General features: G+C 41.6%; 1 protein-coding gene and 2 long non-coding RNA genes across 4 annotated transcripts in view; 1 reads left to right on the plus strand and 2 right to left on the minus strand.

Annotated features, from left to right (window-relative positions):
• LOC113958961 overlaps positions 1 to 9,056 on the minus strand; it is a 122,933-nt gene extending 113,877 nt beyond the window's left edge. The window contains exons 1-2 of the long non-coding RNA XR_003531663.1: positions 8,822 to 9,056; positions 8,538 to 8,671 (exon numbers count right to left, since the gene is read on the minus strand). This is a non-coding gene — a long non-coding RNA (uncharacterized LOC113958961). The remainder of the gene's footprint in view (positions 1 to 8,537; positions 8,672 to 8,821) is intronic.
• ISX (intestine specific homeobox) lies at positions 839 to 26,684 on the plus strand. Its single transcript, XM_027667614.1, has 5 exons — positions 839 to 1,010; positions 8,502 to 8,744; positions 20,512 to 20,663; positions 24,772 to 24,888; positions 25,558 to 26,684. Exons 1-5 carry the CDS (start codon positions 839 to 841, stop codon positions 25,792 to 25,794), a joined length of 921 nt encoding a protein of 306 aa, XP_027523415.1. The 3' UTR covers positions 25,795 to 26,684.
• On the minus strand, positions 22,510 to 27,781 carry LOC113958967. 2 transcript variants are annotated; one of them, XR_003531664.1, is made up of 3 exons: positions 27,771 to 27,781; positions 24,762 to 24,984; positions 22,510 to 22,602 (listed from the first exon to the last, which is right to left on the minus strand). It is a non-coding gene; the product is annotated as an uncharacterized LOC113958967 (long non-coding RNA). The 2 variants fall into 2 exon arrangements; XR_003531665.1 differs by lacking the exon at positions 27,771 to 27,781 and adding an exon at positions 27,324 to 27,377.

Below are 27,781 nucleotides of genomic sequence, written 5' to 3' on the forward strand. Positions count from 1 at the left end.
TCAGGATAGAAATGAAATAATGTTTTATCTGCATAGGTGGGAGGTAGAGGGCACTAATTCTGATTCCTACACCTGTTGCAAGGGTCATCTCTTTTTTTCTTTTTGACTGATAAGATTGGATGACGTTGAAAAGCACCTGCTTGGAAAGTTCAAAGGGTTTCCAAAGTAGAAGAGAATCTGAACCAAAGCTGATGGTTGGGAGGGATGGCTGAAGAATAACCTGGCAACTGCTGTGAGGGAGATTTTCATATGTGACACCTAGCTGTATGCAGGAGAAGTTTACAGGTTGTCTCTCTCACTAGTAAGTGACACAAAGCATAAATATTTGTCATGCCAATTATTTCTTAACTTTATCATGGTGCAAATCCAGTGGGCTTTTTGCAGGTTTCGGCCTGAAAGCGTAAAAGGAAGATAACTGCCCCACAGACAGGATTTACCAGCAAGAAGCAACCCTTCCCCGGGCATTTTTCACCTGGGTCTGCAAGGAGCACACCTCCTCCTGGAATGGCCATGTGATTGTTCAGAGCTCTGTAAATCTGAGTGGTAGGGGAAATGCTTGGCAGTGGGTGGGGTTAGTAAGACTTTTAATCCCCACTTCTAATACTGTCTTCCCCAGACACAGGAGTGCAGGTCTTGGTTCCGGCCTGATTAGCAGAGGGGAGCAGGTGTGTGTGCTTACTTGTGGGTTGCCTTCGTCTCTCCTCCCAGTGCTCCAGCAGGTCACCCGGGCATGGGTGGGGAGAGACACGCACCATCCCAGCTGCATGTTCCTCAGGGTGCTCTGAGAGCCAGGAGAGCAGGAGAGGACTCTCTGCCCCACAGCCACTTTGGCAGGAATATGATGGACCCCCGGGGCTGTGCTGGACAGGGGAAGCCCAGCCTGTCCTTTTCCATTGAGGAAATCTTAAAGAAACCTTCTGCCAGCACTGTCCTAAGCAGTGAAACCAGGAAGAGAAGGAACTACACTGAGAGATCTCCATCCCTAAAAGCAGGGTCACCACTAGCTGTTGGTAAGTACCAGTTATAACATTTAATGAAAATTCTCCTTTCTTACTAACCTCTAGAGCTGTCAGATTTGATTATGTAGAAATTTTATTCCTTAGCTTTTGTAGGAATCTGGTATTTCCTTAATCAGGTACAAGCCATTCATTACATATACAGAAATAATCTTTAAAAAAATAATGTACTTTCAACCTCACAGTAGACTGGGCTCTGTGGTTTTGTGCATTGTAAAGCCCCACTGTCATTGGAGAGGTGAATATGCAACCTGAACAGCTATTGCAGGTAGCTGTCTTCAATAACAGTGAGAAGTGCCTGTTGTAAACAAATACAACAGGCTCGTGTCTTTCCCTTTAAAAAACAGTACTCATTTTATTAAAAAAAGATAGACAAATAAATACCTGTCATAAGTAAGGACAGGTATTCAAATTCAGGAAACTAGCCTAAAACTGCTAAGACTTAATGGAATTTTTGGAGTTTCACTTATATCAAGAGTTAACTGTTTTCTGGAATTACAGCCAAATCTCATATCAGCACCCTTTTCTGATAAATCTGACCACTCATCCCAAGCAGGAGAAATGATCTGTAAGGGTGATGGTAGCTAAGCAGTTTTAGAACTCAGTTGCTGGAACAAGAAAAGAGAAAGTATGTATGTTTAATCATTTCTGCTTATCATCATGGACACTAGGTTCTTTCATGAACTAAATAAAAGCAGCTAGTAGAAAACTTTCATGACTTTGATCTGAGCAAAGCAGCAACTGCATTAGCCTTTTTGACTTCAGTTTTCTCAGTTTAGCTGAGTTTGGCCTAGAGTGAACATTTACCCCCACTGAAATAGTCAACAAGAGAGATAGTCTCTTTTTTTTCCTTAAACAAAGACCGATACCCAACATTTTCTGGATTTAATATTTCTTCTTTTTTAATCTACATCTTCCATGAAAAGGATATGTTTTATGTATACAAACACATCCACTCAAATGAAAAATGACCTGTAGTTTTGAGAGAAAATTTTCACTCACCTCTCACTCAACTGCTTTCAACAAAGCTAAATGCTACACTTTATTTTCTGTAATATGTCCCAGCACCCCATTTCCCAGGACACTGAATGAACCACCCATTAGTAAGGGAGAGAGTCTTTTTCCAAAAACCTGTCAGTCCAACTAACCATTGTCTATTTGCATAGTTTCATCTCCTTTTATGTCTAAACTGGATACTGACCTGGACTGGAAAGCAAACAAGACCTAATGGGGAAGGAAAGTACTCACTAGTGTAACATTAGTCACCGGTTGGACTAGAGCTCCCTAACACTGCTATGCTTTGCACAAGATTTTTTGTTTATCTCTGACACAGGATAACTTCACTTACTCTGTACAGACTCGTCTCTTGACCATGGGACAGGCAGCTCACCACACATCTCACAGCTGGGGAAACCCCAGGCATTGGGACTCAGTATCTGACTGCTGCCTTTGTGCCAGTAGCTGCAGCTTTCCATGGAAACCTATGTATGGGGAAAAGGGATAGCATGCTGCTGATTTTTCACAGAACCATAGGGTAATTGAGGTTGGATGGAACCTCTCAAGGTACAGCCTCCTGCTCAAAGAAAGGGCTGTTTCAAAGATAGACAAGATTGTTGAAGGCCAGGGCAAGTGTTGCTTGGCTGTTTCACCGCTGGTACTGTTAGAGAACTAGAGTGCTCAGAGGTTTCCTAAAGCTGCCTTTACAGACTGGAACCGGACAACTGGTCCTGGTACAAGCAAGAGCTTGGTAGTTTGTAGGGGTGGACAAGGACAAGCTGATGCTGGTGCAAATGCAGTGGGGTTTGTGTGCCAAAGGAACACAGGTGCCACATCGTGAAGGGGGAGAAATGTTGGTGTGAGCTGTAGGAGTGAGTTTTTGTGAGCTGAAAGTCCTTTCTTGAGGGCCCACAGCAGTCACTTTGTGCCACTGGTTCCAAAGTGAGACAGATAACATCACTGAAAACTCAGTCAGTGCTTGTTCATAACACAGGCCATAGAATTGCTTTTTAACTACATGAGACGCTTCTCTGGGAACAGAGAAGCACGGCAGAGACAGGACATTTTTATATGAAGTCTGTTTCAGGATCAACATGTTGAAGCCCAGTTTCACTCCGTGTCTTGGCTAAGCGCGCTGCTCCAAGCACGAGGTCTGACAAATCTGTATGCAGGACACGGTAGGTTCCTAGGATTGTATTACTGCCTTCCAGTGCAGCCTCAACCCAAATTGCTCCACCTGAGCATACAGTCAGTTTTTCACCTTGAAAGAAATGTAAACAGAACCACCAGGCCTTGCCTTTAACTTTGCTTCATCACCTAGACAGAGAGAGACTTAGCTGTACCAAGGGAATATGACGACTCCTCTCACCCCTGCTAGAAAGCAAGGTTGGATTAAAATACTTAAGACAATGTTAAATGTTACCTAATGAGAACAGTATACACACTTGAAGATTCACTTGACTGTTACTGGAGGTGAGAAAACAGGAAAGATGTAGAAATCTTCAAAAATGTTGTACTTTGCTTTTGCAATTGATCGAAGATGTTTAAAAAAGAGAATGAATGAGAAACTTTTTCACTGTTTCTTACTAACATCAAAGAGATACCTAAGCTTATTACCCTTTGCTTTCTGAACAGAAATGTGATTTATTCAGGTAAGTTTTATTTATTTCAGAAATACAATACCCTATGCTGTACATCTAGGGATAATTGCCGTATTTCATCAAAGTTGTTTAACTTCATGCCATATAACAGTGGCATTAAACAACTTGTGTAAATAGTCAGCCATATCTAGTATGGCTCAGTGCTGGCCAAGGTCAGGGAACTGAAATGAACTAGGGAATTTGTTGGAAATTCCAGATGGGACACAAGTTCAGCTGCTTTCTCATAAGAGTTCGGTTGCAGCAAAGAAGGAAGTACTAAAGGTCAGGGCTGAGTTATATCTCACTATGGATTTTAAGAACATTTCCCACATCCCCTGTGGTATGTATCTGTCCAAAACCATGATCTATATGAGAGGAAGGAAGATCCATATGGCATATGAGAACTGTATGGTACTACATACATACTTGTGGCTACTGTAATTTAAATACTGAGGCCGAAGAATCATCATCTGATGTAGACAGACTACGTATCAAGATCACACCTGAAGTCTAAATCTAGCCATTATGAGCCAAGGAGATGAGTAGGACCGGAGAAACAGAAGATGCAGAATGTCAGAAATGGTTGGACTCAGTGGTCTAATGTTCAGACTCAATGATCTTAGAGGCCTTTTCCAACTTATGATCCTAAATGAGGGGCATAGACAAAGCTTCCCAAGGAAACTCATGAATGCTGGACCAGATGATTTCTAGAAGTTGCATCTAACTTAAATTATTCTACGAGTCTCTGACAAAAAGGATGTTGTGATGTACAGTGCCAACCTCTCATAGGAAGCTGGGGTGGGACTTGATCATATATGAGAAGATCTCTGGGCCTGACTTCTAAGTTCACATTTTTTGTGAGTGTAATTCCAGTGGGACTTGGAGTAAGGAGTGTGCAGTCTTCTCTGAAGCATTTGGCTTCCCAGTTGCAGTATTAGACATTGGGGAGTTTGCTATACAAGCACAACTATTGGACAATCTGGAGATCCAGTTGTTGAAACCTACTGAAATCTCTGAAAGACTCTTACCAAGTTAAAAAACAAATAATGAACAAGGACACATTTTAGTATGCAGTCTATGCTTTTCCTCTCATACTTTTGTCAGAATAGCTATAAGGGGTAACCATGGCCTTTGCAATGGACCCAAATAAACACCTAGCAAGGGCTGATCTCCTCCCTAGTCCCAACTCTTTCATCTAAAATAGAGAAGAATATCAGGTTTATTTCAGAAAAAAATCATTCTTCTGAAATTCCTAGGAACGTGATTTCAATGTACTTGAAAGTACATCTGAAATGATGTTTCTACCAGTGAGGTTTCGCCTGCAGGAGGTCCTTTATCAAGTCAGGGAGAGTTTGGGATGAGGAATTAACAGTAAAAGCAGTAACAGATACAGTAATTTTGTCGTTCTGCCTGTGTTATGCTCCATTATGTTAAAGATGTGGAAATTAATAGGAATACGACCATTGCTTCACACACAAATGTCAATATTGTGATTGTTCACTTTTAGCAGTACTCCACCAGTACTCCCACTCACAAAAGAGGAAACAAGCTGAAGGAATCTAACTGAACAGATACCACCTGGCCAATACCACTAAATTACCCCACCTATTCTAAGGAAAAACCACACATCAGATACACCTGGGTTAAAAACAAAAGTGAGGCTTAAATGGAACTTATGTCGTCTGAAATAACCTACTGCTTCCAAAGTGAAACCCTACTATCTTCCCTGAAATTTTCCATTCTTTTCTATACAACTGAAAGTCAAGGCAAAGAGACCATTTTGAGCCACAAGTCAAAGTCATTTCTGTGTGACAGCAACAAATATCTCATGTTGTGCTAAGCTGAAATGTTATTGCCATCCCTGAAAAACAAAACAAAACAAAACAAAACTGCATTCCCTGAGGGAAGTTTTACCCCATGCCAGTTCATGGGTATTTTTCAGAGCTCCCTGCCTAAAGAGTCACGACTTCCAACAATCTTCTTAGTTGGTCAGGACAACAAGCACCAGAGAAGGTTGCAATGAAAACTTGACTAGACCTTAGTGATCCTAACTCTGAGCTATGTGCTTTAAACTTGGTAATATCTACCTTCAGTCTTGTCCTCCAGAAAACCTCCTTGATTTATTCAGCCTCTCCTTAAGGTTCATGCCATTCTAATTTGCTTCTTCAGTCTCAAACAACAGATTTTCCACCTCCTTTTCACCAACTCACAAAGACATTGGCATCTTCCCATCTATCTATAACTGTTTTCCATTCTCTCCCTCTTCTCCCTACTTCGGTCTGTAATTACTCTATCCATGCTCATACATAAGTTATGCTCTTACCCCTCTCACTGGGGTATGTGAACATCTCAGAGAAAAATTTTGGGGAGGCAAGTTGTATACGAAGGATGAAGACATGTGAAAAGTCTTCTATAATTAAGAAAATGATAATGTCACTCTTAGAAAGCTTTAATAACTCCCCATAAGAGCACCTTGCTTGCGTACCTTACATTTTGCATTACTGTAGGATATAAGCATCAACAATTCTGTAACATATTAATTTTCACAGCATCACATTTAGCAAAGGAATGCAAGTAGTCCTTAATTTAGGGATGGGTTACTGAGATAGAAATCCTGGGTGCTAAGAACCTATGCCAACACTGATATCCTCTGAGTTCTTGAGCAAATCATTTAACCGAAGCCCCATGCTTGTGACCACTCCCAGGTCTATCCTTCTTCTTTATCCCAGAAATATTGGTCAAAACCTCACCTGTTTTCTCACCAGAAAACTCAAAGTTAGTTGATACTAAAGGAATTAAGTTAATCCAATTTTGCACAATATGCCTCAAACACAGAGGTGGGCCTCATACCAGGTTTTTAAGATCTGCATGGCTGGACATATGTAATCATCTTTAGAAGGTTACTCAAAGATTGGTGATGATTTGAATAGATAACATTTGAACAACCATCCTGTATTTACATGAGGCTTTGGCTAATTTTCAGAGCTCTTATAACTTCATGTCAGTGTCAATCCTCTATAAAATTCCCATTGTGTGGGCTTTTACTGAGGGCAGGATTGGAATTGGGTGCTTTGTTTCCAGATGTTATATTTATCATTGCTCCTAAGCTGGTTACAAATAGAACTTGTTATTTGCTCAGAAAATTAACTTCCAACAAGTCTAAAAAGTTAGATGCTTTGCCAACGCCAGATATGACAACTTAAATATATAAAATATATCTGTAAAATGTATATTAAAAAGTGAAGTTTCTTCCAGTACTACCTGTAATGGTTCACATCTGCTTCCATTTAGATATGAGAGGGCAGAGGGGACCAGTCACAAGTGCCACAAACCCCAGAATGTAGGTGTGTGTGACTGCTCAGGAGTGCAGTCCTTTATAGCATCAAGATTTTAATGTTCTTTGGCAGTAATAGAAGACAAACCTGTACTGTCACAATTGCTTCAGGGTCTCACAAACCATGGAACTAAAATTCCCCAATGGGTATGTTATGTTTATGTGTTGCCTCTTAGACTGCCTTTCCAAGCAAAGAAATCCAGGCATGGAGGAAAACTAGAGCAAATTCTAGATTTGCCATTAAAGCAGCATAAACACAGTTGTCTTGTCTCTGAAGAGTCAAGCCTAAGCTTTGATTGCAACTACCAAAGGCAGCACATAAAGAATTCAGCATTGGGGTTTATGGCAAAGCTTTAATATAGAAAAGAAGGAGGGTGGAGAGTGGGAGTATTTGATATACTTCTCTTGGGATGCCAACAGCCACAGACAGCCACTACTTTGAACCACAAAGCTTCCCAGCATGTTATATTTCAGTGCATGGCTTTGCAAGGTCCGTTTACAAGGAAGAATAAGAACTCATACCATATTCATGAGGGCAGAAAACTAATCTGGAAGATCTTTGAGGTGCCCCTGCTACACACTGAGATAATGCTGTCAGCAGTAAGGCAACACTGTGGCTGAAGAAAGATTGTGGCTTCTGTGACCAATTTCCTAACTGCAGGTGTCCTAGCACATGTCATCACTGGTTGCTGCTGAGGTTACCTTAGAGATTGTTTATAACATCCATGCTCAAATCTAAGTTAACATTACAGCTGCACTTAATGAAAATGGGCCAGTATGTACTTCTCTTGTTTGTCCTGTCAACAAGAGTGTGCAGGTGCTTTCATGAAGATGAGTTGGCTGTCAGTACCTTCCCAAATATCACCAGTGTCACCTGTCACAAAAGCAGATGGAAATGTTGAGAGCCTGGGCAAAGGCTGCCTTTAGAATTGTCCAATGCCTAAACCAGAGCAGCAGGCAGCTGGATGAAGACCAAACTGATGGTCAGACACTGACCTTTATCCTATTCATTGGCCCATTTTCCTATAGCATAGATGCACTTACAGGGAGATTTAGGGAAGGACCATATTTTTAAAAGCATTTGGCATCCAGCAAATTCCACAACAATCCTACCATCAGATTTTCAGAGCAGCTCCATATCTACTGTATTTCTGAGTTCTTCAGAACAGGCAACCACTAATTTGGATACTGACAGAGAAGCTGAAGTTTCTTGATCCTTTGGTCATGTCTCCTTATTTCTACAGTCCTTTTTTAAAAATCTCCCATGAGGATCATTGAAAGTTTCAAGGTGGAAGGAAGCAGAGAACAGGCTAGATTTAGTGGTCAAATTCACCGGGATCCTGTCCCTGCAACATGGGGTAATCTTGGCATTGATGTGCAGAAGGATTGAGGCCATTTTAAATATGATCGGGTTAGAATGGTACAGTATCTAGGCCATTTTCTTCACACAAACTAGAAGCTGCGCTGAATGGTGGTTGCTTTACTGAAAGCTGTCTTGTGCTGTGTCCTTCACAGATTCCAGCAGCAGGAGTCGGTTAGAATGTGACTTACCTTCAGCCAAAATGCTTCTCTCCACCACATGTGCTACACCCATTGCCAGAGCAAAGAGAGTGCAGGCAACTCACTGCGGAAGACCTAGAGATAGCCCAGTGTCCCTTCTGGGTGAGGACATAGGACGTGAACACCTGGAAGGCAAAAGAAAACATGAAGAAGAGGAAGAGCAGCTGTGTGATTTCCCAGTGGACCACCCACTTCATGGTGAGTGCCTCTATATCCAAACTTTCTCTTAGAGAAAAACCACACCTGTTATTTTACAATTATGTACATTGCAATACCTAGCAACAGACATCACAGAATGTTTCCACTGTCTGAGTCACAGTAGATGGTCGTAGCTCCTGGATGAGTCACAGCGATGGTAACTCTTCACTCTTGCCATCAAAAACTTGGAGAGCCACCTTTTGAGCTAAAGATCTACCTCTGGCCTGCCAGCCCTACCAACGTTAGTGATAGGGACTGCTTTGGGTGTTTATTGCCCTCCTGTTTGGGGTGGCAATCTACTGAGTTACCATGTTGGGCAGCCTTACTCCCAGGGTTGTGCAACGCCCATTTCCTGGTAAATGTGCATTGCACAACGTAGGGAGAGTGGCTGCTGAATGTGCCTAATCAGCTCAATGTGTTCTGTACACCTTGGACCCACTGTACAGGTGATGGAGAGGTCATCAGCACGCACACAGGCAAACTGTTTATGTGCATAGATCTGGCAGGATGTGTCAACAAACAGCAGTCTATCTTTCAGCCAAAGCACTAGACAGTACAAATAACCTTTTCCAATATGTTGCACAGAGACTTTAGGCTAAGCAGGATACATGGTACCTGAACAAGACAAGTTCTTAACATTCAGACAGCAATTTATTAGTAACATGTGACAAAAATTGCTTTAAGTTCTTTGAATTTGAGGAAAGGTAAACAGAGATGTTTATACTACACTCCAGAAAACAGGTTTTCAGTAGCAGCAGAAAGGTGTTTCCTGCACAATTTGTTATTATTTACTCCAGAAAAAAAAAAAAAAGGAGTTTCATTTAAGTGCATTGAAAACTACTAATGGGCTCATGTTACCATAGATGCGGGGTTAGTCATCTGGCTTCCTGGAGATCCACACATCATCCCTGCTCCATACTCTGCAAGCTGGCAGTGGAAACAACTCTTTCTGTGAAATACATTTGAAAGAAAAGCTTTGTTTCTGCTGCTGCTGCTAAGGTATACATCAGTCTTGTGACAAGCTGCTGTCATCTCCTCCTCCTGCACAAGGCAGCCATCAATCTTGATGCAGAGAGAAGCCTTGTAAGATAACTGGGTATTTTAACCTCCCTCTGCCCTGTAAGCTGCAGGTAGCTGATGGTAGCAGGGCAAAATCCTGTTGCCTTCTCACAGAAGAGCCAGGGCTGTATGTATCTGACACTCAGAGTTGCCTCTGAGTATAAAAATACCATATTTCATGTGTGAGGGAGTCCCCAGCTACAAGTATCACACCAGAGCTGGGAGGTGGCTGTCCCAACTTGGCACTTAGCCTCATTGACCAGCACCATGGTCTGTATCAGCCTCATCAGTAAAGCAGGGGAGGAAGCATGTAATTATCTGCACAAAACTGAGCCAAGATGAGCAGACCCTTTCAATGACAACTTATATTTCAAAGGCATTTTAAACAAAATCCATCTGTTCCCTGGAGGCAGTGGGGTTTTGAAACCAAGCAGAGGTTTAATGATCTGCCATTTTCTAGGCTACTGGTTCCCGCAGTTATAGAGCCTTTGATAGAAACTGGCTGATGAAGGAGGGATGATCCTAAAGAACTGGATTGGCATTTTCCCCGCAGTGCAGAAACAATGATGTTTCAGATCCTGTTCATGCACTGTGTCATTCTTAGCAGAGAGCTGGAGGCCTGGTTATAGTGCTGGTCTTTACAGCATCTTAAGCTTCAACCTTCTTCTTCCACTTAACATTAGGGGAAAATGCTGGTGGATCTTTTTCTCTTGCCCCTGGCTGTGGCTGGTGTCACTTTTCCTTGATGAAATCATCAGCAGTACCTGCAGGACGGGTAGACTGCATCATCCCTGGAAGCAGTCTATAATCCTCACAGCTCAAGCTGATAGCAAATTAACTTCTCTTTACATGTCTATCAGCTCTTGGGTGCTTCAGACGCACTTTCGGCATGGTAGCTAGAGATTGGTTACAGGTCCTCTGACAAGATACCTGCGCAGTACCAAATGCCCATAGCATATGCCATGGAAGTGTCCCTAGGATCTCCCTCACAGCCACGCCAAGGATGCCCACAACCACCCAGGGGAACGGCACCAACCTCAGCAGCAGGAGACCTTCCTGATATGAAAGACATCAGAAGCCCTTGGCGGGGTGCTCCCTCACCTCCCTCTCTCAGCCTACCTCTATCTATATAAAACACCTACAGCATTTGTGAGGAAGGGCACTGGGCTTCATCTAGGCATACACATCTGTTTAATCGTCAGGGAACAGAAGAAATCAGGAACACTATACGATCACCTTGGAGGAAGGAGGGCTGGACTTTGGTGATTTTTTTGATAGGGTGAGAAAAGTGAGGAGGAGGCTATGACAGTAGCCTCCTTCATGGGCAGGTGGTCTGAGATAACAAGAACACCCTGACTGTGACCCACAGCATGAATTTGGAGCATATTTCCAGGAAACCCTGTAACAATAAAGTGTCCCTAAAAATTTGGTTTTCCCACAAAAATGGCTTCTGCCACTAAGCGGTTTAGAAATGCAGTGTCATTTAAGCTAAATAGATTTATGCCCTTATCACAAACCATTTGCAGGGAGCAATGCCTCTTGTACTTTGAACTTAGAGACTGCATTGTAAGCAAAAAAAAGAGAAGAGCTCTCATATACTAGAGACATGCTGACAGTGGCATTTGGTTTTGCTAAGCCCTCATTTGAATTTGGGAGCCTTCGTCCTCAATGTGGAGTGTTTTCACCTGTGTGGCTTTTTTCATGAAGAGCTCAGCAGAACCTTTTTGAAAAACCTGGATTCTTGGGAAACAGCATTGATAAAACCTGTTTTAGAAGGAGATCATTCTAAAGGAGGCCTTTGAGCTGTCAGTACAGACTCTACTTGGGCCAGCTCTCTGTGAGATGAGTAATTGCAGCCACTTTGGTATTTGCAACCACCATTGCTGCTAAAGCAGGGCAAACTCTTGTGGCAGTCGCTCAGCATCTCAACAATATGTAAACACCCAAATCCTGAGCTCCCACTTTCCTTTTAATTAGTTCTCTTTTCTCACTGATGTCCTTGGGACTTGACCAGTTCACAACAGTCAAGCACTGGAGCCTAACAGATCCCAGCCTAGTTCAAATCCTTATGGACAATTATTTTGCAATGTCTTTTACACATACGGGTCTGATTGCATACATTTGTGTGTGTGTACACTGTAAATATTTACATCCAAAGGCAGTAGGTCAATGTGCCCAACATTGCACATGGGTAATGTTTCCAGCCTTCTGCTCAAGCAAGGGAACAACCAGTGCCTTGGACAAGCTAGACAGCAGCATCACTTTAAGACACTGGTGGTTATCTGGTCTTATGGGATACCTTCTCTGAGCAATAATTCAAGGACAGGATAGATCACGCTTCAATAAACAGAACTAGCTCCTAATTCCACCAGAAACTGAGAGGTTCTGGCTGTGAAGCCTAGGTGGTTCAGGGACTCGTGTTATTTCCTGCAGCTCATGTCTTCATTATTCGCTGTAAAGGAGGCTGCCATAGTGAGTCAACGTCACCTAAGTATAGTCAACGTCACCTAAGTATTTTCACCATAGTGAAAATCCTCTGCACAATGCAGACTGGGAGGTCAGGGATCTTTTTATTAATCTAATTGTTTTATTGTTATGGTAGCATCTGTGATCCCAAAGCATATTGACAAATTCTGATGGCAATTATCATAAAGACAATGGAAAGTATAGAGATAATCTCAGTTCTGGAGAAATTCCAGTGTAAATCATGTTCCCTCTGTACTGATGTTAGTTGCAAACATGTATAGCTTAGTGTTCATGTTTTCTCTGAAGTCATAAATTCACTTGCGGACAATATGGTCAAATCCATGTACCCCTGTGAAACAGCATGGTTTATCTCTCACAAAACAGTCTTTTCCCCAATATGCTGACTTATCTTAATGCATTTTTGAAACACCCAAGAGATAATGAAGCACTGTATAATCACAGTCCCAGATAAATATCAGCTGCCCAGAATATGCCAATGGGACTGCAAGAAAGGGCACAAGCATCCCACTGTCCTGCAGAACAAAAAGAAGGATTCTAAATGAAAAGGAAAAGCAGAAGGGAAAAAAATGAATGCCTATATATATAGTTTGGCTGCCATTAGCTGTCTTACCAGTCTTTTGTTTATCTGTGTGAATAGCCCCTGCAGCCCTGTGTCTCTGAAGTGCAGTGTTCTTCTATATACATTTAGAAATGACCCAGACCATTGACCTTGTTTTGGTGGGTTTACCTGAGGTATTGTTAAAGGCTGGTCCTTTTTTTTCTCCCTCTTTGAAGACTGACTGTTTATAAGGACACCCTGGATATTAAATGAAAGGCACAAAACCTTAATCCTTTACTCCTGCCCTTCAAAAATAAAAGTCTCACTGATACAAGTAAGCGCTGAATAAAGCAAAGCTGTCAGCAGCTGGGGGATATCATAAATTTCATTTGTGTTGTTTCTTCATGGTTTTGGGGGTTGGACTTTTATTTAGTTAAAGAAAATATTAGCATTCAATGCTTTCCTCAAGCAGTCTCTTCTTTTCTGGAAATTTTGAATCCAAAGGGTACCTTATACAGGACTCAGAGGTTAATTTGTTCCTGCTGGTCAAATCTGTGTAACGTGACCACTTGTAAAGCTGATGGCACATCTTGATAAGTTTATTTCAAAGGTCTTAATGAATACTTGGCTTCACTTAAATTGTCCTAGAACTTTTCATTACATCCCCGGGATATGGTACTTTTAATTATTGTTCTTTGAAATTGAGGGCAGGTGTTTTACTTACTGTATTAGCAAGGCCTTCATGCTTAAAGGGAGAACAGCAGAAACTACATACCAAAATAATGACGGAGTTACGCTTTCTTGGAGGACAGACTCTGAGGTAGGGATGTAAATAAGCATGCCTGATTGATGTCTAGATGTTTGCAGGTGCAAAGAACCTCAAAGAGCAGGAATAAAGTAGAAAACAGGCTGTCTGTGAAACCTGCAATAAGCTCAGCTTTCTCCCTGGTCAAATGGCTGGTTTTTCACAAAGATGTTGGACCAGATAGTGTGGAAAGAGTGGTGGGGAACCTGTTTTCCTTGTTGAGAACCATTATTGGTTTAGGCTGGCCACTTCTTTTAAGATGAAGTTTGACTATGGCTAAACATTCACTGAAAGTACATTTCAAGTTTGAGATTTAGCAGAATGGGGAACGTACACATGTACCCCAAATCTACTTTGGCCTGAAGGAGTTCAAGAAGGTGCAGGCTCTTCAGCCTAGGTACAGACCTGATGGTTGGACTCAATGATCTTAGAGGTCTTTTCCAACCTTAACGATTCTATGATTCTCTGATATTCAGGTGATGGAAACTGACACACCCCCCTGTCAGCTGAGGCCCCTCGAACCATGGCCTGCATGCTTCATCCTTCAGATGTTCTGCTGACCACTGGCTGTGCCAGAGTTATGCACAACATCATTTCAGGCAGCAGGACTTGTAAACACTGTCATCACTTTGCTGGCAGACAAGAAAGGTTAAATTCACCAGGGACTCAGACTGATGGTGAGCACAATCCTCCACAACAAACTGTTCGCATGAATGGTTTCATACATACTGTCTACTCCTTGCCAACTCCTTTGACAAGTAGACTAAGGAACTCCCTTGGCCACCACTGTTCAGCTTGCCTAAACAGGTTTCTGGCCTGATATTTTTAGCATTGCTGCTCACACTACCTGAAGTCTGTACCTCTCTGCATTTCAGTCTTGCTGTCAAGTGATTAAGGCACTGCTCTCAACACCAAGGTGGAAGCAACTTTCTGTCAAGGAGTTGTGGACTGAAGGGAGGAAGTCAAGACTTTAAAAGTTCAAGTTGTGCTTCTCTCTCTTAACTTTGGCAATGCCTGAACAGTCAGCAGCTGTGTGCTAAATGCTGTATTTCACTAGCAGGAGGCTTTATCTGGAGCACATTGTACCTATCCAATTAGGATCAGTCTCTCTACCTATGCTAGTGCTTCTCAACAAAGGCTGAAAAACCACTTTAATAAAGATTAGCCACACTGCAATAGCCCCAGCTAAATATTGCAGCACAAGCTCTTTTGAAAGCCATAAACCACCTCTTTAACTGGGAAAGGGAATACCATGGGCACATGTACTCAACATTTTGTCCTGATACCATCAGTACTGTGTAATAACCCTTTGATAGAGTTGCAACTGTGTTTTTTTTTCTATGGGGCTGTCTGTCATGGGCAGAATGTCACCACAAGATAACCACGTTCAGAAAAGCCACAGAAAGGAGCTAGCTTGGAGACCCATATATCTAATTGAAGAGAAGAGAGAGAAACATCTTTTTCAAAGGCAAGAAGGAGAAAACAAAACTTAACCAGATATAATGAGGCTCTTTTTCAACACACCTGAATTTGCTTCTGAGAAACAAGTGATACAGTCAACTTTGTTGCACAGACAAAAATGTATTTCTGAGGATGTGTAGCTAAAGCCACTTGCTTGCTTATGTAACTGCTTTCTCCTTGTCAAAGAAGAAACAAAATCTTTGGATCTGGCTATCCCGTACCATGAGAGAGTGCCTGTCCAGAAATGACAAACAGGATTGCACCAGTTTTCACCTATCTGGTTTACCTCCTCCAAAGCAAATATGTGCCAGCACTGACTTCCAGCCTTTCTCCTGGGTTTTTAATTCCTTATCCCTCCAGTGTATGCACCCATGTAATGAGACCAAGTAGGCTTGAAACAGTCTTAGCCTGCTAAAGGGGTAAGTGCAAATGGGGAATGCAATTGCAGAGATCTCCCTGAGATAGCATTTTTCTAGCTGGTTCAGATATGCAGGGCAGCTGAGAAACAGTAGTGCAAGGTGTACCATAGGCTATCTGCCTACTACAGGTTATAGCTCAGAAGAAATTTGCCCCAAGTATGGCATTGTTGCAGCTGCACAACTTCTACTTAGCAAACAGTGAATGTTAGCAGACATGCACAAGCATTCAGTATTCAGCATTGATTTACTCCTGCTTCTAATATCTTGAAACTGTGTTATACAGGACAGTGAAAATAAGCCATTATATGTTAAGCTAAAACTGTGTGTATAAGCAATTGCAAATCAGACTCTTTGAGTTGTGCATAGTATTAAAGACTTAAACTCCCTTACTTTTTTAGGGAAGAAATGATGGAGTGGCTTTACCCTATGTGGGTATTGGTAGGTCAGAGATCACATAAAAAAGTAAGTTGGGTGAGACCTCTGGAGGCCACCTTTTCCAACCCCTAATCTATGCAGAGCCAGCTTAAATCAGATTGCGTAGGCCTTTGTCCAGTCAAGTTCAGAATATCTCCAAGCACTAAGACATCACAGCTTCTCCAGGCCCATGTCAGACTCTCTTCATGATGAAAACATTTTTTTCCTATTCTGTAATCAGAATTTTCTTTGCTGCAACTTGTAGCCATCCACTCTGCACCTTCAAGACGAATCTCTGTTTCTACAAAGTTCAAATGTCCCAACTTGCTCCAAGTCTGACCTAGTAAGAAAGCAGATCTGCAGAGGACAAATGAGGCTGCTACTGAATTTAAAGGAGCTATACTGCTTTATCAGCTTGGAGAATCTGGCCCTTCCAATGTCAACAGCAAGGCAATGTATAGACAGCTGTATCTCTAAGCATCTGAAAAGGCTGACATATTTAGCTGCCTGGTATTTTCAAGCTTGGTTTCAGCAGTCAGCTAACCTGCAAATGACTTTCACAGAGCATAAAAGCACACTTGAATATCCCCAGCTTTTACATAAAAAAATAGCTCAGGAAACTCAGACAGAGTCTTATTTCCCCAGAGACTCTATAGCCACATTTGAAAAGCCAGTGTTACACTTCCAACACTTTCTAGTCTTATATCTTCCACCCACATTCTTTATTAGACTGTAATTCTGAATGCTGTTGTTTGCTATGGGATCTCTAAGCTAAGGTCCCAAGGCAAAGGGAAGTATCACAGCTACAGTCAGAGAAAGTTTCATCTTGCAAGAGCAGATGTTAACACAGAGTCTCAGATTTTTTTTTATTTCTTAATAGTTTAAAAAAATAAAAATAGAATGACTGATTACTAATAGAAAAAATACACTTTTCTAGATCTCCTACTGGCAAAAGCTTTTTTTTCTATTTTCTATTTTGTTATCAATTTAATTCCATTTCTAGTTGAAATCAAAGTTTGTCCTTCAGTCTCTACTGGACCATAACTGACCTCATGTTACTGTATTTCGTTCAATCTGATGAATTTTGGCTTTGAAAAGTCTGGTTTCAGTAGGATTGACACTTCTGAGCACTGTGTAGACCCTTCCCTTATGTAAGAGTTTTGTTTGTAAAACAGTTCACCTTTCAAGAAGGAAAAATGTGAAAGATATCAGAGTGAACTGACAGGGAGTTTCTTTTGCCCATCACCAAGTTATCCAGGTCATTTTCACACCAAAGAAACTGATCTGAGACACAAGAAACTCATGAGCCAGTTCTCTCTCAAGCCATGCTCTCTAGTCCTGGATGCTCCTTAGGTGGTAGTGGCACAGAATATAGTAAGCCATTATCTGACAGACACCTTGCCCATCCCATTTCCAGCAGCTTAAAATACTGTGTGGTTCAAGGCAGTGGATCTGTCTCTCAAGTACCATAAGGTGTCCCAGCTCAGCTAAAAGTTGCTTCCCAAATTTACACCAGCTGTGCACAGCCTTTGCCTTCTCATTCTCTTGTACTCTTTGCAGCAAAGATTTTGCAGCTCCTTCTAAACTCGTGATCTTCACTACTGAGTTTATTCCACACCTGAGCCCTGCAGATGTGGTATAGCATTGTTTGTGACAACTGATTTCTTGAATTTGTCTAGGTTGATTAATCCAATAAACTGTGTACCAAGTATCCTGCCTAAGACAAGAACTAATGGTTGCTGTTTGCATGGTGCCTGTCACAACGAGGTCTGATCCAGCTAGTCTTTGGCATTTACTTCAATCCCATCATGGTTCAGTTCAGTCACCCCAATTCTTTTAACCAAGTCTGGTTAATGTATGAGGCAGAAGGGACTAAATCATTGTTTTTTGTATTCTGATAGAATACTAAATTACACCTTTTTATTATTATTTGATGTGACATCTTATGGTTTAAAATGTAGACATGTATTGTCTAAATGAATTTAGACATTTCTAAAATGTAGAAATGTAGTTTCTTTCTTGCTTTGCAGAGTCATGAAATTATAATCCAGTTCATTAATCTAGTAGTGGGGGTAATTTTTTTCTAATTCAGAAACTTCCAGGATGTAGGCAGGTTTGTTCTCTTTCTTCCAAAGCCTTTCTGGTTGCTAGAAGGTACACAGGCTGCCTGGGCATACAAAACGTGGCAGGACAAGAACCCTGCCAGCATCCCAGACATTTTTGTATGCTTGGGACCACAGGGACAAGGCGCTTGGTCACAGTTTTGAGCTTGGATTTCTTGCTTCATTCTGGAAATGCCAGAGATAGACTGCAGCTTCTCCCAGGTTTGTAGAGCCAGTCTTCTGCCCTGGATAGAGGCAGGAACTCAGCTCAGTGTTCAGAGAGACATACAGGATATCTCAGGGAGGCATCAAATTTCTGAGACTGTGACAAGGTCAGGGTAAACTTCACTTGTTGTGAGGATCTACTACATGAATTGCCCTGTAGTAGAGCAGTGTAGATACCATAAATAGTATTGATACAAATACAGCAGAGAGATTCACTACTGTATGATAGAACATAATATGCTTGACAAAATACCATCTTGGTACTCAATCTTACCTCTCTGGAGTATCTCCCTGGAGGATATGGAAGCCAGTCCCCACATAGTTGTGTGAGGTGAAAATCTTCCAGACAAGAAACACTATTATGAGCCATGAACCCTATCATATCTACAGGGGATGTAGTGTCCTGAGATTCATACTATCAGCACTGATATTTCCCTTTACTAGATGCAGCAATAAACCCCCTTACGGACATCTTTTGGAAAGGTTGAAGTAGATGTAATCAGGGCTTCTTAGGAGACAGTGCCCATTCATACCTTCAGTATAAACACACAAAAATATTTCTCATTTCAAATCTCTGCTCCAATAGTGCCAGCAAGATTCAATGTAAATAACATTTTTCTCTGGGGGCTGAAGCAAGTGCTGCAGTTTAATGAGTAGACTTTGATAGTCTGGTGGAAAGCCTAATGACATGGATTTAACTGTGTTGGACATCAGCTTTATTAGGCTGTTTCTGAGACAAGGTAGTATTGACAGTGTTTATGATAAATGACACTCCTCAGTTATTCTTGCATGACTGGTTTCCTTTCAAAGTACCCAAAAGGTTTAGAAATTATGAAATATTCGTAGTGGTATCGTGTCCCAGACTCTTTCCCACCAAGTCAATGGACAGAATTTTTATTCCTTATTTTCTGTGTTAACAGAGTCACGATGAGGTTTTGATTAGAGATGAAAAATGCCATTTTCTGGTTGGCACAGAGCCCAATTTATATTGGCCAAGACATTTAGTTACCTTTTCACAGTTTTAGCCCTCAAAAGGAAAAGCATATGCTAATAAATGAACAAAAAGGGAGGAAAAAAAAGCACAAAGTTTCTTTGAGGGACTGCTGTTTAACTGTTCCCATTAGGAAGGGTATGCATCTAGTTACATAGTATGAATTGGTAGTTGTCATCAGACCATGGAAGACCAAAAGCAGTTATTCAAAGCAGTTATTTTTTTGAGCAACAAGGTTTCATTGACAATTGCTTCAGGTCACTGAATAGCAAACTCATCATAGCCACTGATGATATCGGAATTTTTATGCCCCTACCAGGCTGCAGTTTTCCAAGCTCAGTGGAAGAAACCCTGTGACTCACTGCACTTGGGGCATGGCTTTTTGTGCTGGTCATTCAATGTCAGTTGGAAGATATTCCACTTGTGCATCAGAGAGGATTCCAGCCTTGGGACAAGACTGCACTCCACATTCCGCAGATGAGCTGCCTTAGAGCTCACTTCTGCTGCTCTTTTCCCCTCCTCCTTGAAAGACATCAGCCCTTCAGCATCATTTCAGAGCAACCTAGACCTTATTTTAACTTACACCAAGTGTCACACAGAGCTCATGATCTAAATAAAACACCTGGTGTAGGAGGGCATTTTCAAAACAGTATAGGAGTGCTGAGGGATGTCTTTAGCATGGTCATACCACAGCAGGTGAAGGAATGGAGCAGTCTACGAGTCCCCTGAGGAATTCACAACACCCAAACTTCCCCATGGGTTTTAAGGCCTTGTTTTAAGGTTAAGTTATGAAGGTTAAGCTTGTTTAGAAAGTCCACACACCACAATGGTATAGTCAGAAAAATACCTTTTCTTTATAACTGCAAAGTTAAACTGCTGGCTATCCCTACTGCTGAAGGAATGGTATGGGAAGAGAACAGTGGTGAGTCAGTCTGTAATGGTTGACTTCCCTCCTCAACATTCACACATTTTGGAAACTCTTTGATCTTGTTGGGAGGAGAAAATTCATCCAAATCTGTAGAGTGACAATGCAATAAAATAATACATCAGAGCTGGAGGAAAGCTTGGTAAGATCAGTATGACAGGAAAAGATAGGGATCGGTAATTGAGCACTGCAATCAGTTGCCCAGAGAGGCTGTGGAATCTCCCTCACAGGAGATATTCAAGAACCATCAATGTAATCCTGTGCAATGTGCTCTTTGAATCTTCTTGTAGTCCTGTAGGTTGTTCCTGTAAAAAGCAATACACCTTTCTTTGTTTTCACAGTTGAGAGGAAAGGGAAACGGAGAATCCGGACAACGTTCACAGCTGAGCAGCTCCAGGAACTGGAGAGGATTTTCCAAGTGACTCACTACCCAGATGTCCATATTCGCAATCAACTGGCAGCAAAGATAAACCTCCCAGAAGCCAGAGTTCAGGTATATTGTGTCTCCTAAAGGCTATGTTCACTGCAGCAATTCATTATTCAGAGTACATTCTTAATAGCTTATGCCTGGGTGACAATGCTAATGAATTACGTGACCTCTCTCTTACCTTACAGACAAGGCCAGTATCACTGTTCTCCTTTTACAAATAGGGAAGAAGTATTTGTCACCCAACTGTGACTAACCAAATGGGATTAATCAAAGGGTTAGCAGGAGCTCTAAACATACTAAATGCATAGCAAATAGGAGTTGCCGATGGTTATGAGCAACCTGTCAGACTCTGTAGCGACAGAGTGGCCATTTATGAAAATATTTATTAGTAATTTATCAACTGTGTACGGGCTAATAATCATCCAGTACAAACTCTCATCCATATCCATCTTCCACAGAGTCTCAAAAAATGTGGAAATAGCTGCCCAAATGAAAATGCTTTCTTTAGTGTTCTGTATTTTGGTATCACAGGATATAAATATCCCGGTTGTAATTTCAGTGCACAGAAAGTAATCCAGTTTCCCTCAGTTGTAATATAATCTTGCTGACTGAGCTAAAAATTGACCCCAGATGTTTACTGCATATGAGATCTGCTACATTAAAATGTACATACCCCTGAGTATTGACATTTGGTGTTCTTTATCAGTCACTGTTGAGATGATTTTTTCACAAGGCAGTTTCTTGCCATAATTGTAGAATCATTGATGCACTTCTATGCATATATCCCACTCTAACAATCAAAATTCAACATGAAGCAGTTTATTGAGTATGACATGCCTGAGGCTGTAGACTAACCATGATGATATTGCTTCATAGTTAGGTGACAGGGAGAATTGGAACTGCATAGCCACAATATGCCTACTAGAGATATCAGTGCACCAACAATGCATTTCCGATGGCATAAGGCACGAGCCGGGCTACCAGCCACTGTTCCCAACAGAACAACGAATCACAGGAAAGAACAGGGCACTTTTCTGTTTTTAAAAGGAGTTATTATGGGAGACATCAACCTGAAATGTAAATGAAGGAAGTAAAAAGTCCCCGACGTATGAATTGCAGATGGCAAACAACCAATTCAGATAGGGTTACACACGGCACAGGAAATTCTGTGTTTAACTTCATCTTAGCTGCTAAAGGGAAATCAGCCACAGAACCGAAAATTAGCAGTAACTTAGGTGCAAGTTACAAGTTGTTATAATTTTGATTGATTGTATTTATCACATATAAACCAAATAGCATGCTGAGAATTCACATGTGCTCTTGGTATTTGGAAATAATAGTTCTCACAAAGGTAAAACAATATGACTCAAATCACCTCAGAAAGATAATTTAACTGGGGAAAAAATGCGAACAACAATCAGATAACCAAATAAAACATTTTATAACTGTGAAAAAGCTTGTGTCCTCCAACCAATAAAAAAGATATGACTGCTGTGAAACAGCTTAAGTGAATAGATGAAATTACATCACTGCATGTGTACATGCCTACATACAAGAGAAAATGAAGAATGCTGGATGAGTAAACATTAGAAACAAGAAATTTAAAAAAATGAATAAGCAAAGCAGGAGGATACAGGCCAAAGTTTTGGTCAGAAAAACTCTAGATCAAAAACTCAATAAAACTTGATTAAGAACAAAAAAACAAACCCAAAAGTAATCAATTATATTGATCTGTTATTTTACCGAAAAAGTAGGACTGTCAAGGATATGGCATAAATAGGAAAGATGTTCAGTTATAATTTCTGCTCTATCTTTGGACATATGTCAGGTAAGGTGGTAACACTTTCTGTAAGGACGACGTTGAACAGCAGCTGCTACAGTTGTAAGTATAGACATCTAAGTGACTTATCTCCAGTAGTTCTTAAGAAGCTACTTGAGAAGCACTTTGGATCATCAGTGTTAACATTAAATCAGTCCGGGAGCACAAGGACGTTCCAAGGGCCTTGAAGACATGTAATGTTGTTTCAGTACTTAAAGGGTAAACAGGACAACCTGTCAGCCAAACACTGATTTTTTGCAAAACTGTGAAAAAGATGATATGAGTCTCTGTTAATGAAGAGTACACTGGCTTATGGAAAAAAAGATGCTGCCAAAGTCATCTTTTTATGATGAGATTATTAGTGACAATTTTAAACTGAAAGAAGGTTGATTTAGGAAGATAAGGAAGACATTCTTTATGGTGAGATTGGCAAGACACTGGAATAGGTTGCCCAGAGAAGTTGTGGGTGTCCCATCACTGGAAGTGTTCAAAGTCAGGTTGGATAGGGCTTTGAGCAAACTGATCTAGTGAAAGATGTCCCTGCCCACAGCAGAGGGGTTGGAACTAGATCATTTTTCGAAGGTCCCTTCCAATTCAAATCAGTCTACTGTTCTATGATTCTGTGTATTTGGTTTATTAAGGTAATTGATATCATTGATGACATGGCACTGTGAAGATCTTGCCTTGGTCCTACAACCTGCTTGGATTAAGAAAACAGAGCAGATCAAATGGCATGTGCTAGTAGACAAAAAGCTAGGTCTGCAACAGGTGTCCCATGGCAACATTTCAAAGGTGGTATGTCATAGGAACCATTTACTGACACAAAGATGAATTTGAACTACATAATTAGTAAAACAAATGGAAGCCATTCCTACAACATGGGGCATGCCACCTTCCCTCTGCACTCTATTTTAGTTCTTGTAAATGAGTCTTGTGAAATCTCTGTCATTTGCCCCTGGTGTGACTTTTGTGAACACACATGGGAATATTGTGCTCTGTCTCAGTGCCATAGCTCAGGAACACTGGAAAAGTGGGCATTGAGAAACCATGTTAGGGGTAAGCGTGTTGCAGAGTTGGTTGGGCAGAAAAGAACAGTTTGGTCTGAGAATGACTGAAAGCTTTGCCTTCATTAAAAAAATGTAAGCGAGAACTTTATCCTGTGTGCAGACTTTAGAAGGAGCACTTCAGAGGCTGAATGTTGTCTTCATCTCTCCATTTCCCTCAATCACTTTGTCAGTGTTAAGTGGTGCTATTCCACCACATAACTCCTGCATGGTAGAAAGGGAATGGAGCAGTACATACAGATTAAGCAGTTCTCAAACACATGCAAACCCGGATAAATAAAACTGTCATTTCAATGACCTCAGGTATTGCTAACTATCAGTAACACAGCAGAGGGCTCCTGACATTCCCATTACTTCCTGGGCAAGAGATGCAGAAATAATTGAGCTGCTCATTATTTGGTTTAAAATACATACATATTTATATCCAGTTGCATCTGATTTTGGTCACTAACACTTTGTGTTCATGTGAACCAATTGCTTACATTGAAACAGCCAGTCCCTTGGCCAGATAGAAACTACAGTGGAAGTGGAATTCAACTTTTCACAACAATACAGCAAGGTGCATTACTGCTGGTTCAAAACAAATACTTGCATGTCTCTTCCAGAAGTCAGACTGGTCAAACCAGCTAACGGATGAAAGAAACTCCCCTGAGAAAATTGTCTGTTTTTCAGGCAAAAGAGATGGCAGACAACATAGATTGCTGAGTGATCCCCTTGGGTCTTTTGCTTAGTTCCCTTATGTGAATTTCAAAATGCTACCAGTTAAATATAGGAAGAACCCTGTTACTGCATCTCCACTGGTGGCACATTTTTATTGCAGCCCAGCAAAGCATCTAGGTAGATCTTTTCTCAGTCTATTCATGTGGAAACAGCACAAAATAGCCCTGTCATGCAACATATCACACCTCCTGTGGAAAACAGGGAAAACAGAATGTCATGGGCCTTGACTACTGCACAGCTTTGACCACAGAAGGATCTGCTTTCCCAGGAGAGGCCTGTAAGAGCTGCAACAGTCTCTTTCCTTGATTAGGGTGATTCTAGATCTTCTGTGAGCTGTGGTAGAAAAGAGTCTGTCATGATAGTCCAGAGATCCCATGTGCTATGAAGAGTGTGAAAGGTGCTGCATCAAACCCACTATATTCCATTAGATTCAACCCCTGGTTCTGCTGACCTGTATGTCAATGTTTTATGACGATCATTTAGAGAGTAGGGAAAGTAGCTGACTGTGAGCAGTTTCTCCTTCATATTCTGTTAATTTCTGTTAATTTTCTTTCTTACCTCTATCCAGATCTGGTTCCAGAATCAGCGAGCAAAGTGGAGGAAACATGAAAAATTCAGCAACTTTGGTGGCCTTCAGCATCTTACAGAAGTTGATTTCATTCCTGCCCCCAAGTCAGATTTTACAGTAAGTACTGAACATTATGTATAAAGCCACTGAGGGAGGGAGAGCTATCCTTCATCAGGTAATCACTTCACATGGGACTATCCCAGAGAAGGAGGACTAGAAAAAACAAAAATGGCAATATGATGACAAGAAATCCCAGCAAATCTGGTCAAATAACACATTTCTTCATAATATTAAACCCGTTTTGTAAATATGCTATGAGGTGTCTTGCAGGGTAGTCCTTCCCCATTTTGCTTGTAAATCACTTCTCCATAAATCATACTTTAATTCAAACTGTCTTTATCATCAGAAATTTTTTGAAGAGGAGAAAATAAGACATTTGCAGCCACAAAGCCATGTTTCTTAACAGACAGTATCTCTTTAAAACATCCAGCCTTTTAAGGCTGACCACCACTTTTTGCCCTTGACCCTTGCCATGTCCAGGACTATTAATATTATGTGGCTGGCACACAGGCTCTTTTCCTGACAGGAGCTTTTTCATGGCTAGAAAAAAGGGTATTTTGCCTTGCTCCCTGGGTGACACACACAACCAGGTTTTAGGAAGTCTATTCTTCTAAACTTTTCTTCTTAATTACTGAGCACCAGGGAAACAAATAAGGTTGACTGTAAATTGTATCTAAATAAAAGTCCATATTGATTCACCTGAAACTACGTTTTTATTCTGGAAAGGCTCCAAGCTTGATGCCAAGAAAGCTCTCTGCTTCCTTTCCTGCTATGGGATACTACTCACCGCTGCAAGGACAGCTGACAACTGCCTGGCTGCCCAGCACGTTCTCCTTCTCTCCCCACCACATGGAGCTGCTGCCCTTCCCAAAACCGTACTTGGTCTTCAATGTCCTTCCCCCTTACGGCTCGTCACTACCCCACAAGTTGGAAAGGAGCAGGATCTGCGCCAGCTCCACATAGAGGAGGATGTGGGGGAGTGGGGGACTTTGGGGGCGTGCCTTCCTCCCCCACACCCATTTTGGAGGTGTGCAATTCCTCTCCCCGAACAAACCTGCTGGGATGATGGGTGGCTGTGGTGCAAGGTCAGCATGCTGCAAGACTGCTACCAAAAGTTGCTGCGACCTAGAGAATGTGGGCAAGAGCCACCAAAGACCAGGAAGGAGCTCCTCATCTGCCTGAGGAGCAGCACGCTCCCTAGAAACCCAACCATTCAACTGAGGGCCTCTCCCCAGGGCGGACAGTGCACCAAGCAGCCCTGCAAAAGGACTCAGCCATGAGACAACGTTGGACCTATCGCACTGATGATGGCTTGGGGAAGGACAGATGCCTGTGATAAAGTGTACACAGCCCCAAGGTCCAGCCAAAAGGCTTTACTCTGCAGATTTGGGTCGCTTTCCTCATACATTCTGGTCCTCATGGACTGGAGGTTGCAAAGAACATGTTTAGGTCAAAAATCAAACTTTCAAGATACTTTTTTTTTTCCAAGTAGTCAATGAGGGAGGAGGGTGGGTTTGATCTGCTGTCTGTGTTTTTGACTTGAATAAAAGGGCACAAGCACAATTTGAGCTGAAATATGACAGTCTGAGCTCTGGATTTGGTACTGTGAGTCTCTGGGGGCAAGAGAATTCTTCAGCTGGTTAATTAAAATGCTTATGAAGAAGCTTCTCATTTTTTGACCTGAATTAAGAAAGCTCCAAAACCCCATCAGAAACAATAACAAAAAGAGACAGCCTGAGTTTAATCTGCTAGCTGTAATAGGATGATATGACCCCACAGTTTAGTTTAATTGTAGATAAATAATGAGATTGGCCTGCCCACTTACAAAATGTCTCTGTGCCTTATTATTTACATAATACTCATCTCCTTCTAGCATATGGTGCTTTTTTCTCCCCTGCTTATTCAGGGTCCAATCCTGCTTCCGCTAATACCTCCACTGACTTTCACAGGAGGCACTGTTGGAAAGTACTGGTTACACCATCTTCTGTCTTGTGTCCACAGCACAAACTGCACGCTGACAGGGGAAGCTACTGAACAAAGCCATTAAAATGTGGTCTTCTTCCCAGAAATATCACTTGTAAGGGTGGCCATTCATGACAGGTCCAAGAGAAAAGAAAATTGTGACCCAGTGGTCTGCTGGGCAGGCTGTCCTGTGCACATGGGAGTGCAGATGGGTTAATGCCTCTGAATAGATTGCTTACTTTAGAAATCCCTCCAGCCAGACTGCAGCTGTCAGGTCTAATGCCTTCCTATAGCCACTAATTGTTAGTTACATAGTGGGTCACAGCTTTCTTCTCATCTGGATGGTACCAGCCTTCCAAGCACTTTAGGTTTGGAAGACCCGTAAGCTAGGAAGTAGCTGATCATTGCAGGGGAAAAGGTAATTTCTATCCTCTATGAGTTTCACTTCTTCAGGCCACAACTGCTCAGCAGAACTTAGATATATTGTGTCCTTCCTTTTATAGGTCTTACGCAAGACCTTTTTCCCATACCTGCTTAGATCTGGACTATGTATCATCTTCATCCCTGTCATTTTATCTGTCATCTGAAGGACAGTCAAGTCAGATACAGGGCTAAACTTCAGCTCCAACAAAGAGCTTAAGCATCTAACTGATTAAAATCAACACAAATCAGTTGTAGTGTTCACCTTATGCAACTTTAGATGACTGCATTGTAGCTACTCACATCCAAGTCAAGGTGGGCTCACTTTTAAGAAGAAAAAGTGATCATACTAAGGTTTCTAAGTTAGGTGCAATTCACACATTAGTGCAGTATCTGGGATGTGAAAAGGCCCTATGCAGTGATTATCTGGAAACAGACATGGGCATGGTAATCATCTAAAGCTAACAGGCATGACTCTTTGCACAACAGACCAGGGATGCAAGCCAGCACCTGCATTGTGACAGCCTGGAGGAGGATTCTGAGATCATCACCTGAACATTTTCCTTGG

This window comes from Corapipo altera, unplaced genomic scaffold (genome assembly GCF_003945725.1).
Source record: "Corapipo altera isolate COAL_440 unplaced genomic scaffold, ASM394572v1 1, whole genome shotgun sequence".
NCBI lineage: Eukaryota > Metazoa > Chordata > Aves > Passeriformes > Pipridae > Corapipo > Corapipo altera.